This window comes from Neofelis nebulosa, chromosome 15 (assembly GCF_028018385.1).
Source record: "Neofelis nebulosa isolate mNeoNeb1 chromosome 15, mNeoNeb1.pri, whole genome shotgun sequence".
Taxonomy (NCBI): domain Eukaryota; kingdom Metazoa; phylum Chordata; class Mammalia; order Carnivora; family Felidae; genus Neofelis; species Neofelis nebulosa.
This window is the reverse complement of record NC_080796.1, coordinates 9,486,614-9,503,509: the sequence shown is the minus strand read 5'-3', so window position 1 is coordinate 9,503,509 and position 16,896 is coordinate 9,486,614. Positions and strand designations below refer to the sequence as shown.

The window sequence follows — 16,896 nt, the reverse complement described above, 5'->3', positions numbered from 1 at the left end:
ATGAGTTACTCATAAGCCCATTTTATTAGCTCTCAGAGGGTGTTTTTTTTTTTAATTGATTTCTTAAAAAAAATTTTTTTTAATGTTTTATTTATTTTTGAGACAGAGCATGAGCAGGGGAGGGGCAGAGAAAGAGGGAGACACAGAATCTGAAGCAGTCTCCAAGCTGTCAGCACAGAGCCCGACGCGGGGCTCGAACTCAAGAACCGTGAGATCATGACCTGAGCCAAAGTCAGACGCCCAACCGACTGAGCCACCCAGGCGCCCCTAATTGATTCCTTTTTAATTGATTGAATCCTTAGGATTTTCTGTGCTAATCATCATGCATCTGCAAATAGGACGGTTGTGTTTTTGCCTCTTTGATCTGTGTGCTTTTCATTTCTTTTTGCTGTACTGGCTAGAATCCCCAGCGCTGTGTTGGAGAAGAGTGATGAGAATATACATCCTGGCTTTCTTCCCAGTCTTAGGGGGAAGCCTTCAGTGTTTTGCCCTCAAGCGTAATATTAGCTACACATTTTTTGTAGGTGCTCTTTACCAAGTCAGAAGTACACATCTATTTCTGTATTTCTGAGAGTTTTTATCACAGATAGTTGTCGAAATTTGTCAAGTATTTTTTCTGCATTTATCGATATGAACATGTGATTTTTCCCCCTTTTGTTAGCCTATAAACATGGTGGATTAGATTGGTTGATTTTGAAATATTGGACCAAACTTACATCCCTGGAATATATACATCACTGGTCATGGTGTATAATTATTTTTATGTGTTACTGAATTTTATTCCTAGTATCTTGTTAAGGATTTTGGCATTTGTGTACATGAAGAATATTGGTCTTTCGTTTTCTGCCTTTCTTTTTTTTCTTTCTTTTTTTTGTTTTTTGTACTGCCTTTGTTTTTGTTTTCATTCTTTTATTTTTCTGTTTCCTTTCTGAGATATAGTTGACATACAACATGGTATTAATTAGTTTTAGGTGTGCACATAATGGTTCAGTATTTGTATATATTGTGAAATGACCACCACAGGAAGTCCAGTTACCATCAGCACACGTAGTTACAGATTTTTTTCCTTGTGCTTAGAAATTTTAAGAGCTACTCTCTCAATGACTTTTCAGTATGTGGTACAGAATTATTAGCTATAGTCCTCATGCTGTGCATTGCCTCCCCGGGACTTAGGCATTATGTAACTAGAAATTTGTACCTGTGATCACCTTCACTCCTTCAACATGCCCTTGCACCCCTGCCTCTTAGAACCACCAAATTTGTTCTCCGAGTTCCCTTTTTTGGTTATTTTAGATTCCACACATTGAGTGAGATCATGCAGTATTTGTCTTTCTGACTGCCTTTATTTAGCATAATTCCCTCAAGGTCCATCCACTTTGCTGCCAATGGCAAGATAGTGCTTATTTTAATGGCTCAGTGGTATTCCATTGTGCATACACCCCACGTTTTATTTATCCACATATCCATCATCGGACATTTAAGTTCTTCCATGTCTTGATGCTTGTGAATGATGCTGCAGTGAACATGGAATGCATACCTTTTCAATTCAGTGTTTTTGTTTTCTTGGGATAAATAATCAGAAGTGGAATTGGTAGATCCTCCAGTAGTTCTATTTTTAATTAATTAATTAATTTATTTATTTATTTATTTATTTTTGAGAGAGACAGAGACAGACTGCAGCCGGGGGAGGGGCAGAGAGAGAGGGAGACACAGTAGCTGAAGCAGGCTCCAGGCTCCGAGCTGGCAGCACAGAGCCCAGCACGGGCCATGACCATGAGACCGTGACCTGAACTGAAGACGGGCGCTTAATCGACCGAGCCACCCAGGTGCCCCTATTTGCAATTTTTTGAAGAGCCTCCATGTTTTCCAAAGTGGCTGTACCAATTTATGTTTCCACTAACAGTGCACAAATATTCCTTTTTATCTGCAACACTTGTTTATAACACTTGTTTATAACAACACTTGTTATATCTTGTCTTTGGACAGCAGCCATTCCAACAGGTGCGAGGTGATAGCTCATCATGGTTTTGATTGGCATTGACCTGATAATTTATGACGTTGAGCACCTTTTCATGTACCTGTTGGCCATCTTTATGTCTTCTTTAGGGGGAAAAAAAAAAAGAAAAAGTCTATTCAGATCTTCTGCCCATTTTTTAATCAGATTGTTTGCCATTGAGTTTTACGAGTTACTAAAATATATTTTCTGTATTAACCCCTTCTCAGATATGTGATTTGCAGGTATTTTCTCCCATCCATTAGGTTGCCTTTTTATGTTGTGGATGGTTTCCTTTGCTCTCCAGAAGTAAGTTCAATGTTGTCCCACTTGTTGATTTTTGCTTTTGGCACTCTTTGGCTGTGGTATCAGTGTAGTGCTGGCCTCATAAAATGAGTTTGAACGTATTCTCTCCTCTTTCACTTTTTGGAAGAGTTCAAGAAGGATTGGTGTTAATTCTTTTTACAAGGTTTGTTAGAATTCACCAGTAAAACCGCCAGGTCCTGGGTTTTTCTTTGTTTGGAGGTTTTTGATTATTAATTCGGTATCTTTAGCATTATTGGTCTGTTTAGATTTTTTAATTTATTCACAATTCAGTTTTGTTCAGTTTTATGTTTCTATAAATTTATCCGTTTTTCTAGGTTTTCCAGTTTGCTGGCATGTAATTGTTCATAGTAGTCTCTTATGATCTTTGTATGTGCTGCCCATTGAAATGTTTCCTCTTTCTGATTTTATTTATGAGTTGTCGGGTTTTTTTTTAAGTCTAGCTAAAGTTTTGCCCATTTTGACTGTCCAAAAACAATCTCTTAGTTACATTGATCTTTTCTTCATTTTCCTGATGTTTCATTTATTGTTTCTCTGATCTTTGTTAATTCCTTTCTTCTGCTAACTTTAGATTTAGTTTGTTCTTTTTCTAGCTGCTTGATATGTAAAGTTAGGTGTTTGAGGGCTTTCATTTTTTTAATGTAGAGATGTTTATGGCCATGAACTTCCTTCTTAGGAATGCATTTGCCATATTTCATATGGCATATAGTGTTTCCATTTTTGTCTGTTACAAGATATCTTTTTAATTTCCTTTTTAATTTCTTTTTGTGATCCATTGGTTATTCGGGAGTGTGTTGTTCAATTTCCACATTTTTATGAATTTTCCAGTTTCGTCCTTTATTGATTTCTAATGTCATACTTTTGTGCTTGGGAAAGATCCTTGGTATTGTTTGCTAAATTTCTTAAGACTTGTTTTGTGAGGTGCCCACATGGCTCAGACAGGTAAGTGTCCAACTTCGGCTCAGGTCATGATTCCACAGTTTGTGGGGTCGAGCCCCACATTGGGCTCTGTGCTGACAGCTCGGAGCCTGGAGCCTACTTCAGATTTGTGTCTCCCTCTCTCTCTATGCCCCTTCCCTGCGCTCGCTCACTCTCTCAAAAATAAATAAACATTAACATTTTCTTTCAAAAAATTAAATAATACTTGTTTTGTAAACTTGCTTGTTTTTTAATCTGTTTATCCTGGAGAATGTTCCATGTGTGTTTGGGAAGAATGTATATTCTGCTGCTATTGGAGGGAATGTTCTATATATGTCTGTTAGATCCACTTGTTCTAAAGTATAATTCACATTCCTTTCACATATAATTCACATTTCCTTATAGGTTTTCTGTCTAGATGATGTATCCAATGTTGGAAGTAGGGTATTGAAGTCCCCTACTGTATCGTATTGTTTATTTATCCCTTCAGATCTGGTGTATCTGCTCAGTATATTTAGATGCTATGGTGTTAGGTGCATATGTATTTATAATTGTCATACCTTCTTGACAAATTGACCTTTTTATTGTCATATGGTAGCTTTTTTGTCACTTGTTACTATTTTTGACTTAACATCTATTTTGTCTAACTATAGCTACCCTTGTTTTCTTTTGGTTTCCACTTGGATGAAATACCTTGTCCTAATCCCTTCATTTTGAGCCTTTGTGTCTCCTTAAAGCTGAAGTGAGGCTTTTATAGACAGCATATAATTGGGTCTTGGTTTTATTCATCCAACCACTCTAGGTCTTGTTGTTGGAGAATTTAATCCATTTATATTTAAAATAATAAAAGATTGGGATTTCCTAATGTCATCTTACTGTTTTCTGAGTGTTTTGTAGTTCCTTTGTTTAAGTTCCTCTCTTAACTGACTTCATTTGTAAGTTAATCATTTTCTATAGCATTAAACTCTGATTCCCTTTTCTTTATCTTTTGTATTCCTACTGTAGCTTTTTGCTTTATGGTTAGTATGAGGCTGACATAAAGTATTTTAGTTATAACAGTCTGTTGTATGTTGATAACAATTATAGTTGTGAAATATAACTTAGAAAGCTTAGGAGGAGAAGAAAATCCTTATGGATTTACCCATATTTTAAAATATCTATCTATCTATCTATCTATTTATTTATTTATTTATTTAAATGCTTATTTTTGAGAGAGAGAGAGAGCGTGCACACATGCACACAAGTGGAGGAGAGGCAGAGGATCTGAAGCAGACTCTGTGCTCACAGCACAGAGCCTGATGCATGGCTTGAACTCACAAACTGTGAGCTGAAGTTGGACCCTTAACTGACTGAGCCACCCAGGTGACCCAATTTACCCAATTTTTATATACCATACTCTGTATTCCTTCTTGATATTGGTGAGCTCCTTGTTCTCTTATTTTCTGTTTAGAGGATTTCCTTTAGCCATTTAAAAAAAATTTTTTTTTTAATGTTTGTTTATTTTTGAGGGAGAGTGTGTGTGCAAGTAGGGAAAGGGCAAAGAGAGAGGGGGAGACACAGAATCCCAATCAGGCTCCAGGCTCTGAGCTGTCAGCACAGAGCCTGATGCAGGGCTTGAACGCATAAACCGTGAGATCATAACCTGAGCCGAAGTCAGACACTTAACTGAGCCACCCGGTTGCCCCTTCCTTTAGCCATTTTTTTTAAAGACAACCCTGCTATCAGCAAATTCTCTTAGTTTTTATTCATCTGAGAATGTCTTAGTTTTCTCTTTATGACTAAAGAATATTTTTACAGGACATAGGATTCTGGGTTGATAGTTTTTTGTTTAAGCATCTGAAAAATATATTGGACCACTTTCCTTAGGACTCTGTGGTTTATGAGGAGAAAATCACAGTCATTCTGAGGGTTTTTTCCCCCTTTATCTAGGGTGTTGTTTTTTTCTGGCTGCTTGCAAGGTTTTTCTTCTTTTGTAGTTCTCTGATGTTTAATGGTGTGTTTTGGCATGGTTTTCTTGGGGTTTATTCTGTTTGGGATTTGTTCCTCTTCTGTAATAAAGACACATAAATGTGTCTTTCCACGTTTTTCCACTTAATTACTTTGAGTACTTTTACAGACATGCCTACTGATGACTTAGATGTTACATCTTTTGTTATCAATCCACAAATCATTGGGTCTCTGTTCATTTTTGTTTTCATTCTGTTCCCCCCCCCCCCCCCCACTATTTAGATTGGTCAATTTCTACTGCTTTATCTTCCATTTCACTGATTCTTTCCTGTGATGGAAAGAATCCTCTGATGGGTTCCTCTGTGGAACCCAACAATCCAGATTTTTTTTTACATTTATTTCTAAATTTTCCATTTTGTTTTTTGTAAACTTGTTTGTTTGCTGAGACTTGCTGTATCTTCGCTTGAGTCTTCTGTTCGTTCATTTATTTCAGATATGTCCATAATTGCTCGGTGGAGCATTTTTATCATAGCTGGTTTAATGTCTTGCCAGATATTTCTAACATCTCTATTATTTCATCGTCTGCATCTGTCGATTTCCTTTTCTCATTCAAGTTGAGATTTTCCTAGTTCCCGATAGGATGACTGATTTCCAGTTAGTGACTCTGGATCTTATTTGCACTTTTCCATTTTCGCCAGCTTTTTCCGATACCACTCCAGCAGCGGTGGCTTGCCAGGTTGGGGTGGAGGTTCACTTTCCCCACTTGGCCTCCTGCGATACCCAGAGAAGGGCTCCTCGTTATTCCCGGAGGAGGTTGGGTTTCCACCAACTCGGTGGTGGGCATCGCCCTCGTACCGCCGGGCAGTGGCGGACGTTCTTCCTTCTCTGACACCAGCCCAGCGTGGGGACGGTGGACAGCCTCACTGCTGCCGCTGGGGGGTGCGGAAGTGCTAGTTGCCCATGTGGTCTTCACGGACATTGCATGTGAAACGCGCGTGTTACGGCCAGTGGCCCTTTAGCAGTCCTCTGAGTACCCTCATGCCTCATGGCGTATCTGTTTCTGGGTGCTTCATCATAGCCTGACGTGATTGAGGTCTGGCTCTTCACGTGTCCTTCGCTGACAGACGTGGTTGTGGAGTAAGTTGTTTCTATTGTTTAACTTGAGTGGAACAGTTACTTCCTGAAAGTTTTCAGTCTTGCTAATTTGCCCCTTTCCTGGTCCTTTGGGTAGAAAGAGTGGGCTTCTGTTGGGGCTTTTATTTGCTGCCCCTGTTGGCATTTCTGGATCGCCAGTTTCTTTGGCTCTGTGTCTGGGAAAAATGAACCGCAAAGAAAACCCAGAGAACTTCCCGCTGTGTTGGTCCAGTGTTCCTGACATCACAGTTTCAGGTTCCCTTGTCCCCATCGGTCATCCTTTTTCTTCTCTCCAAATTTCATTTTTCTTATGTTTGTTTTATGTATGATGTGCAGAGAAGAGGGGAAATGTATCTAATCCTTCTTTCTGGAAGCAGAAGTCTCCAGAGGAAGCTCTTCAAATATAGATCAGATCACGTCACAGTTTCTGCACACGTGCTAACGTGTCTTCCATGGATGCCCGCTGGCTCCCGGGTGAAAGTGAAACAGTTCAGCTCTGTTTCCAAGGCCCTTCGTTATCATGCATGTCGCTGTGTCTCCAGATTTCCGCCGAAGTGAACTACGCTTAGTTCTCCTCGGTCACATTCTGAGTTTTTGCTATTTCGTTGTTGTTTTCTCTTTTCTTTCTCCACTCCCTCTTCCTTCCCTCCTCCTTCCCTCATTCCTTCCTTCTTAATTCATTTATTTTTGCTTGTTTGCCGAAAACATTCCTCACCGTAAACTTAAGCTCCTCTAGAATACGTGTTACTGCTGACATAGGTTTTTATTTGTATATTGCTTTATTTCCCTCGCCTGACTGCTAGATAGTAAGCTTCTTGAAAATAAGAACTTGGTTCTTTCATTGATATGTCCAAGTGCATGGAAGAGTGTGTGACACGTAAAAAGCCCAAGTCAGTATGGGTTGATGAGTGACCAGTGAAACTTTGCTCTTGGAAACGTCTGACCGCTTCCCAAGATGTCTTCCTAATACGTCTTTCCGGGCAATTCGCGACACACTCACCCCTTACGTACAAGTCAGCGGTGCCTGGAAGGAGGCCTCTAACTGAGGAAATTGGTTACCGTTAACCTGTTGATGGAGATTTCCTTCTTCACTTTCCTCCTACTTACTCCCTAAATGCAGAGGCTATAGGACTGCTCTTCACTCGTTCTATTTTAGCTTTTCCCAGGGGCGGGGCAGAACCAGTGAAAACGAGGTGAAGAGAAAGGGCAGATCCTGTTTTTAGCATTCTTCCTTCCCAGCAGCTCTTGGGCATGTGTTGGTCTCAGTGTGCCCAGGATTCCATCCCATCTCGTTCTTTTTTTTCATCATTCATTCATTTTTAAGCCTCTTTTTACCTATTGCAGTAAAATGTACATAACATAAAGTGACCATTTTAACCATGTCTGAGTGTCACATCAGTGGTATATAACACATTCACGTGCTGTGCGGCTGTCACGCTCCGTCCCTGCAGCCCAGTATCTTCCCAGACGGAAACTCTCCGCCCATCAAACACCAGCCGCCCGGTCCTCCCACACCCAGCCCCTGGCACCCGCCGTTCTTTCTGTGTCTCTGCATTTGACTGCTCTGGGAGCCTCACGTGAGTGCAGTCATAAAGTATTTGTCCCTCCGCGGCTGGCTGACTTCACTTAGCAGCGTCTTCACGGTTCACCCATGTTCTAGCCTGTGTCGGATTTCCCGTCTTCTACAACATTCTGCGTGTATGCAAATACTCCCTTCTGTTTTTACATTCGTCACCGACGCACTTGGGTTGCTTCCCCATTTTGTTTATTGTAAATAGTGCCGCCTTGCACATGAGGGAACATATATCAAGTCCAGAAGTAGAATTCCTGAATTTGTACGGAAATTCATGTTCAGTGTTTTTAGGAATCGCCGAACCGTTTTCCGCAGTGGCTGTGCCATCCTGTTCCCACTGGCAACACAGTCCTTCTCAGTTCAGCCCATAAACATCCTTATTGAGGTACTGTTCTGTACCAGAAATTATACTCGGTACTGGAGGCAGAGTGGTAAGGCTGGGGATAACCTCTGTGTCTCATTCACAGTTAAACCCACGCTATCCTAAACATTTCGATGTAAAAGCTAGAGATAATAGAAAACAGGCTCTTCTAGGAACCTGCCCTAGGAGTAGCCTTGACTATAGTCCTGGCTTTAAAGAAAAGTCCAAGTCACCTTTGTTTTTTTAAAATTTATGTATTTTTTTGAGAGAGAGCGAGAGACCGTATGTATGAGCGGGGGAGGGGCAAACAGGGAGGGAGGGAGAGAGAGAATCCCAAGCAGGCTATGCACTGTCAGCACAGAGCCCAACTTGGGGCTCGATCTCAGAAGCTGTGAGATCACGACCTGAGCCGAAATCAAGGGTCGGCACCCCCAAATCACCTTCTGTTAGCTACTTCTTAAGCTAGATCTTTGTGTAGACAATTACCACCAGTGCCTGTATATCTTTTCTTTCCCTATGGCAGTGTTCTCCAATATATTGAGACTCCTAGAAAATTTTAATAAAGTTATAATTACTTACAATTTCTTTTTAAAATCTGCTTTCCTTATCACACTCCAAACTCCCAAGAAGGTAAGACAGAGTTTCCTTGTGTCATCTAATGGACACTCAGCAGATGAAAGTATAAATTCATACTCTCATTTGATATTTTTCCCTGAGAAGATACGGGAGTGGTTTCTTATTTCCTGAATAATTATTGTAATCTCTAATGTGCTTTGTAACCCCCTTTATTTTGTTGCCTGGAGATGGGTGATTTGTCTGTCTCTCCAACCCTAAACTAACTATTCCCCTCTCCCTCTGTCTGTCTGTCTGTCTCTCTCTCTCTCTCTCTCTCTCTCACACACACACACACACACACACACACACTGCTCTGCATCATGTAAATGAAGGAGAAGGATAGGGAGTGGAGGGAGAGGGGTAGGTATAGGGGAACCTGTTTCCCCGTCATGATTGGAAGTCAGATCTCTTCCCATCTCAGAAGAGTCCTGGGTTGTTTTAGGAATCAGAACGTAAGGGAGAAGCGGTGATACTGTGTCTGCACAGATCAGGGAGAGGTGCTTTGACTGTGCTTCTAACGCCGCCCTGGTCACAGTCCTCGCCCCTCGCGGGTGGTCCGTGCTCCACATCGAGTCCCGCGGCAGCCGTGGCCTCTTCCCCGGTCCTCCTCCCCCAGCTCCCATAGAACCTGCCACACAATCTACATTTGTGTTTCTGCTTCATTTATGATTTGTGGGGTGTTACTCTTTATCTTCCTGACCTGGTTATCTCCTTCAAGACAGAGTCTATTTAATATTTCGCTTCCATGCCACACAGTGCAAAGAAAATTTCCTATTGTGTTTTTGCCCCTTATTAAATCCTCCTAGGAACGATTGAATTTCCCAGCTGTCCTAGCAGCAGTGAGCTAGGAGCCATTTGGTTGGAGTGTGCTCGCCTGTTGTGCTGGTCTGCTTCTGCTCTTTACTCACGAAAACTGCTTTCTAGTTACTTGGCCTAGAATGGTATGGCTCATCGTGTTGCGTGAGGTATTTTTTGATAGTCTCTGAGGATTTCCTTCTTTCTTTTTTTATTTAAAAAAATTTTTTTTCACCGTTTTTTATTTATTATTGAGAGACAGAGACAGAGCATGAGTAGGGGAGGGGCAGAGAGAGAGGGAGACACAGAATCCCAAGCAGGCTCCAGGCTCTGAGCTGTCAGCACAGAGCCTGATGTGGGGCTCGAACTCACAAACCGAGATATCATGGCCTGAGCCGAAGTTAGACGCCCAACTGACTAAACCACCCAGGCGCCCCTGGAAGCTTTTATAAATAATCGAGTGAGCTTGTCTTCTCCAACCCTTCTGTGTGAAACCCAAAAACCTGACATATAATTCACAGATACACTTACCAACTCCATTGCAAAGCAGCCAAAGTGACATGGCTGAGAGAAAACCAAAATTTAACCCACGTTGAAAGGGAACCATAAACCACTGAAGGCCACCACCGAAGCCGCCCCATGGAGTCGTTTTGCTGTAAACTTGATGTGATGCAGATAGTTTATAAAACACTGATTTCATTTTTGTTGCTAACGAAAAGCAGTAGAGATAAGCGAATGACTCAGTAATTTGCAGAAAACCTTCACCACGCTGGGGAAAGACTCTTCAGAGTAGAAGAAAGTAGGCGAACGAGACGGGATCACAATGCGTGCCATCTGACTGCTTCAGGCTGGCACACCGTAGCCATGAACAGGACCAAAGTTAGACCTTCAAAGGACAAAAGTCAGCCATGTCACATACTAAATTTTGACTCCTAATTATTAGAAATAAACTTTTGAGGGGCACCTGGGTGGCTCAGTCGGTTAGGCGTCCGACTTCAGCTCAGGTCACGATCTCACGGTCCGTGAGTTCGAGCCCCGCGTCGGGCTCTGGGCTGATGGCTCGGAGCCTGGAGCCTGCTTCCGATTCTGTGTCTCCCTCTCTCTCTGCCCCTCCCCTGTTCATGCTCTGTCTCTCTCTGTCTCAAAAATAAAAACGTTAAGGGGCGCCTGGGTGGCTCAGTTGGTTAAGCGTCCGACTTCGGCTCAGGTCATGATCTCGCGGTCCGTGAGTTCGAGCCCCGCGTCGGGTTCTGTGCTCTGACAGCTCAGAGCCTGGAGCCTGTTTCAGATTCTGTGTCTCCCTCTCTCTCTGCCCCTCCCCTGTTCACGCTCTGTCTCTCTCTGTCTCAAAAATAAATAAACGTTAAAAAAAAAAATTAAAAAAATAAATAAATAAAAATAAAAACGTTAAAAAAAATTTAAAAAAAAAAAGAAACTTTTGACATCTTAAAAATGTTAAAACCTTAAAATAACAGGAAAGTATCACTTAAAAATGTTTCAAGGAAATTAGTATAAACAGAAAAATTCCTGCAGGAAATGCTGAAACTTGAGAAAATGATAAAATATACTTTGCTGAACATAAGACTAAATATCCCATGATCTTTAAGGTTAAACATCCTATGATGTTGAGTGTTCTTCAAGTAAAACATTTATTATTAAATTAGACTGCTAAAGTTATTCTGTTGAGACAGAACAAAAACTAGTTAGTTACATGCAACTTCACAGATGCTGTTGAAAATTGTTGCATACCGTGGTATCCATAAATGCATCTACACTCTCAAAACACCTCAGATCAATAAGCTCTTAATAAATCTATAAATTTAGGGCACTGAATATCAGTAAATTGTTTTGTTGAAGGACTCTAGCAGCAGTTAGTATGGGATACACTAACGCATTTAAGTGACTTCTTGGCTACAGGACTCTCTATACACACAAAATCTCTTTACGGTGGGACCAGTGTCTTATGAACGTGACTTCATTTATTGAAAGCGTTGGACTTAGCAATACACAATACTTTGTGCATCATCTATTCCCACACCTGAATTTGCCAGACCCGGGGGATCTTGTTAAAATACGGATCTGATTCATTAGGTCTGGTTTGAGGCCCAAGATTCTGCATTTCTGGTAAGCTCGCAGGTGCTCCTGCTACTGTGTGGGGATGACTCTCCGAGTGGGAAGGTTTTGTAAAGAGCAGAAATTGACAGTGAACGTGTGTAGATTTCTCGGTTTTGTGGGCTTCAGTTCTTCGGCTTGCCAATCTACTTCTGATGCTGTGACCATTTCGTGTCAATTTATCCAATTTTATGCAGGCAGTGTGTTCAAATGAGTGAGGCTGTTCTGTTTCGTAATAACTCTTCTGAAGTGATAATGTTAAGAATTGTCGCTTTCCCAGAAGAAGAGGCCGATGCAGGATTTCCTGAGTCCTCGTCTCCGCTCCAAGACCCTTTTAGTAGTGTGATCTCAGGCCAGATATCCAGCTCTCCTGGCCTCAGTCTCTTCTTCTAGAGAATGGAGGAGCTGACCTAGATCAGAGGCGTTCGCGTATTTACTTTCCGAAATCAGAGTTTGTTCTTCAGATAACCGCTAGTGAAACTGGCCTGCAGCCATGAGAAGCACAGCCGTCTTAATAATTTGACTAAAGTCGGTGCAGGAATGCTGATAACCAAACATAGAGGAAAATGGGTCTGTTTTGTCCAGTTGGTTGCTTTTGATTTTTTTGATAGTTTTAAGCTTTTAATTGGCTCTGAAGGTACTTTTCTGGAAGTATGGTCTTCTTTTTCTAACGGAAATGTAAGACATTTTTCATGCAAGTGTTACACACTTTCACACTGATATTAGCCGTACCCTTTCTTCATTCAGTGAACTTGACAAGCACTTAATTGTCGCGAGTTATAGTCATACTGGAAGGGGTGTCTATAAGCCTAATACAAATTCATGATATGTTATTTTTTTCAACTTAGTTGTTTAAAACCTTGGTTTCGAGCATTTGTTTTTATATGAATACTACCGTAAACACTGTTGTCTCTTTTTAGAATCAAGTCACTTGGAACAGCAACTTGAAGAAGCCAACGCTGTGAGGAGAGAGCTAGATGATGCTTTTAGGCAAATCAAGGCTTATGAAAAACAAATCAAAACACTACAACAAGAAAGGGAAGAATTAAACAAGGTAAAAATACATGGATAAATTGTTAAACCCGGTTTTAGATTCTTAATCTTATTTAATTTGTATTCTAAAAGCTTTCGTAATGAGTTACAAGAACATAAAGTATATGTTGTAAAATGTTTAATTATTTTGGTATGTGTCATTTGAGTAATAGCTAGTAATGAAGACATTTACATACTGTCAAGATTTTTAACATTCAGAATCATCTGTTCTTTTGAAAAGTCTAATCAAAGGACTTGATTAAAAGTAAATGTTTTGAAAAATATTACGGAATAAGCAAACAGTGAGATATGTGTCATGTCTTTGGACAAATAAAAACTAAAGGCATATTTTCATTGTGATGAAGAAGCTAAAGTTATTTTCATAAGAACTTGATATAATACTTAACCAGTATTAGAAGCATCAACAAAATTTATTAATAGCAAAGACAACCTAAGACATCCCATAAATAATACACACCAGAGAAAAACATTTTACTTAAACCACTCAGAATGTGTACTTTGCCTTTCATTAACAAATTTAAAAATGTTGGAATTAATACTAGCCAACACAAAAAAGAAATGAGTGGTTTATGGCTTATGTAAATTGTATTCAGTGATGCAGTATATAATTGATAATATAATGAAGTTCTTTTGGGGAAGATCTTAAAGTCTTGCTGCCAGTAAAGAAATGGAGGCAATTAAAAATAAAACAAATAACCTTTTGCTGATGAAGCTAATCGAAAAGACTAACAGAGAAAGCTGTAAAGGTTAAATTGAATTTGATTAGTATCTTTTTGCTTTTTTCTTAATGCAATTATAAGCAGTTTTGTGTACAGATCCATTTAAATTCATGGTCAACTTAATAAAATTTGGAATTTATAACAGATGTTATATTTGCTTTAGTAATATTACAGTAATATTATAATAATATTAGTGGTAGCTGTTATGTATATAAAGATAGGATTATTCAGCCAAGCTTAGTAAACATAAAAAAGATGAGAATCCAATGTCTAGATTTATAGTAACAAGTATCTTGCCAATTTTATTAAGTTTTAATGTTAAAAATCCTTTTTTAGTATATTTTGAGAAGAGGGTAGTGCTATAAAGAAATATTCTATTGGTATTTTAAGGGATATGCTTAGTATCCTACAGGCAGCAGATAATCTTTTTAACATTTTTTTCTTTACATATAAAAGAATAAACGTAACATTATATGAGTTTTGATGCACATAATATAATGCCTGTCTCTGAACCTACCATCTGACTTAAGGAATAGGAACATTATGAATTTTGTGGCATAGCCCTGGCCAGTCATTTTTTTTATCCCCTTCTCCTTATTGTCCGTCATTTCCTTATTGAAAAATACTTTTTATCCCTTATTACTATAATCTCTAAATAATGTATAATAGGAGATAACAAGAAGAGCATAGGGGATATAATACTCTAACAGCGCTGTGTGGTGACAGAGGGTAACTATGCCTTTCACGGTGAGCACTGAGTAACGTACAGAACTGTCCAATCACTATGTTGTACACCTGAAACGAGCATAACGTTCTATGCTCGTTATACTTCAGTGAAAACAAATAAAAATGCCAGTGCCAAATGCTGAAGATGAGCTTATAATCTGATACCTTATTTCTGGAAAGCTAATTTGCAACAAGTATCCAAAGCCTTCAAATACTAAAGTCCTCGATATAATAATTCCATTTGTCGAAATGTAACTCAAGAAGATAATCAGATATTGAAGCAAAGATTCGTTCACAGAGAACAAATTACCACATTTATAAAAGAAAAATATTAGAAACTACCAAAATGCCCGACCAGTTCATATGATGAAATATTATATAGCCATTAAACCTGGTGGCTAAAGAATTTTTAATGCCGCAGGAAATGAAAATACACATACGTTATTTGGTGTGGCTTCTGAGCTATGTAAAGTGGTACGTGCAGTTTTGCACGGTTTGTTGTTTCACTCGTTGTATTTCTAAGATGCATCCATGGGACTCTAGAGCACTCATTTATCTGCTGTATGGTACACCATTATGTGAACGCTCCAGAATCTCTCTAGTCAGTTGTTTGTCTACAGACATTAAAGTTGCTTACACTTGGTAGCCACTATAAATGAACGTTCTTGAATATGTATGCCGATTTGCACACACTTGTACACAGAATCACGAGTAGAATAATTGGGTCATAAGTGATGCAAATATTCTGTTTTTTATGGTAATGCCAAATCGTTTTCCACGGATTGTACCGATTTACACTCCCACTCCCACCACCCGGTCTATATTCAACAATACTTCATGTTACTAGATAGATTATTTTGGCCAACCCCATTGAAATTCGTGTTTTAGGTCTAGAACCATGTTTTACTTATGGTCTTAATTTCTCCAATTACTAATGAGGTTGAGTATCTCACGTATGCCCACTTATCAGTTCTGTTTCTTCTGTGAAATGCCTCTCAGTATCTTTTGTACATTTTCCTGTTGGGTTTTTTTTGTCTTTTTCTTACTGGTTTGTTAAGAATTCTTGAAAATTTCTATATTGATCTTTTGTCAGTTGTGTCTATTAAGATGCCTCCCAGTTAGAGGCTTGACTTTTCATTTTCTTTATGGGAGCTTTTGAGTAACAGAAGTTCCGAGTTTTAATGTAGTCAACCATATTGATCTTTCTTTTTAGAGATTTACTGGCTCATGTAAGAAACCTAAGGCTAAAATTCTCAGTTTTTTTCTTTTTTTTTTTAAAGTTCTCGGTTTTTATTTTGACGTTTTAAAGTTTGGCCTTTGGTATTTAAATTTTAACATACCAGATTTATTTTTTCATATCATGTGAGATATAGGGATCCAATTTCAGATTTTCCTCTGTAGCTAATAGTTGTTCATTTACTAAATAGGCCCTCTTTTCCACAGTGACGTGCAGCGTCACCTGTCACATTTCCATTTATGCATGACTCTGTTATCTCACCTCTCCATTTCTTAAAAACTGTGATGAGATCTTGATTAAAATTGTGTTAAATCTGTAGAGTCATTTCAGGAGAATTGACATCATTACAACATTGAATCTTTAGGTTCTTACTATCCACATTTACTAATATTATTCCAAACGCACACGCAGATTTCAAGACCAGAGCATAGTATTGTGATGTACATACAGCAGAAATACGCACACTGCTTCCCTGGGTGCTGTCTTACCTCTGGGGCAGTGCAATGAGAGCTGGATAGATAAAGCCCTATACACACACGCACGCGCACACACACACACACACACACACATATATTTAGATGTATGTATATACATCTGTATATGTATGGAGTCTGTGTTGTGGATGAGGAATCCTAAAAACGTGAGGGTGTTTTATATAAAGGAGGACAGGCAGATGCTTCCTACTCCCTGCCCCCCATCATCTCCACCCATCCTTCTGAGAGTCTCCTTGGAAAGGTAAAGAGAAGAGTCTAGGACCCTTTGGAATATAAATAAATCACTCCAGTGGGAAAGATAAGCCCAGAGCCTCCAGCTCTATGAAGAGGGTGGCTCCCTGATCCAGGCTCCTGTCTCCCACCTCTGTTGAAATATAAGCACATACATCTAGGAGTTAAATCTCTTCGAGTTTCTCATTCTAAATTAGTCATAAATTTATAAGGCTTGCTTTTAGCCCAGGTCCCGACTTTCAGTACAAAGTTTTAGGAAGGTCTGTCTGTACAAAACCATAAAAATCTTTCCTCTGGAGCCCCACGGTCTTTCCATCCACAAACTTGGTAGATTTCACCATATCTTTAACATCTTAAATGTTTTAACATAAAATTTTAATGCAGGTCTCATTTGCCTTTCTTTAAATTTACTGTTCTATTTTTTTCATATTTTAAATGGTATCTTTATAGTTTCTTACTGATTTTGCTTCGGCAACATTGCTAAATTCTTATTAATTGTACTAATATATTTGAGATTCTTAGGGTTTTCTGCAAATAATGACGGTTTTGTTTCTTCTTTTAATTTTTATGACTTTTCTTTCTTCCCTTGTCTCACTGTATTAGCTAGGACCCACAGTACAGTGTTGAATAGAACTGGTGATAGCAGGCTGTCCTGTCTTAGTCC

At 39.3% G+C, this 16,896-nt stretch overlaps 1 protein-coding gene across 16 annotated transcripts in view; it reads left to right on the top strand.

The window, feature by feature from the left end:
* Positions 1-16,896, top strand: part of CDC42BPA (CDC42 binding protein kinase alpha) — a 316,161-nt gene that overhangs the window by 183,078 nt on the left and 116,187 nt on the right. For all 16 annotated transcript variants that reach the window (XM_058700194.1, XM_058700191.1, XM_058700193.1 and 13 more), the window contains one exon: positions 12,693-12,826. In XM_058700194.1, the coding sequence (XP_058556177.1) occupies positions 12,693-12,826 (134 nt within the window). The remainder of the gene's footprint in view (positions 1-12,692; positions 12,827-16,896) is intronic.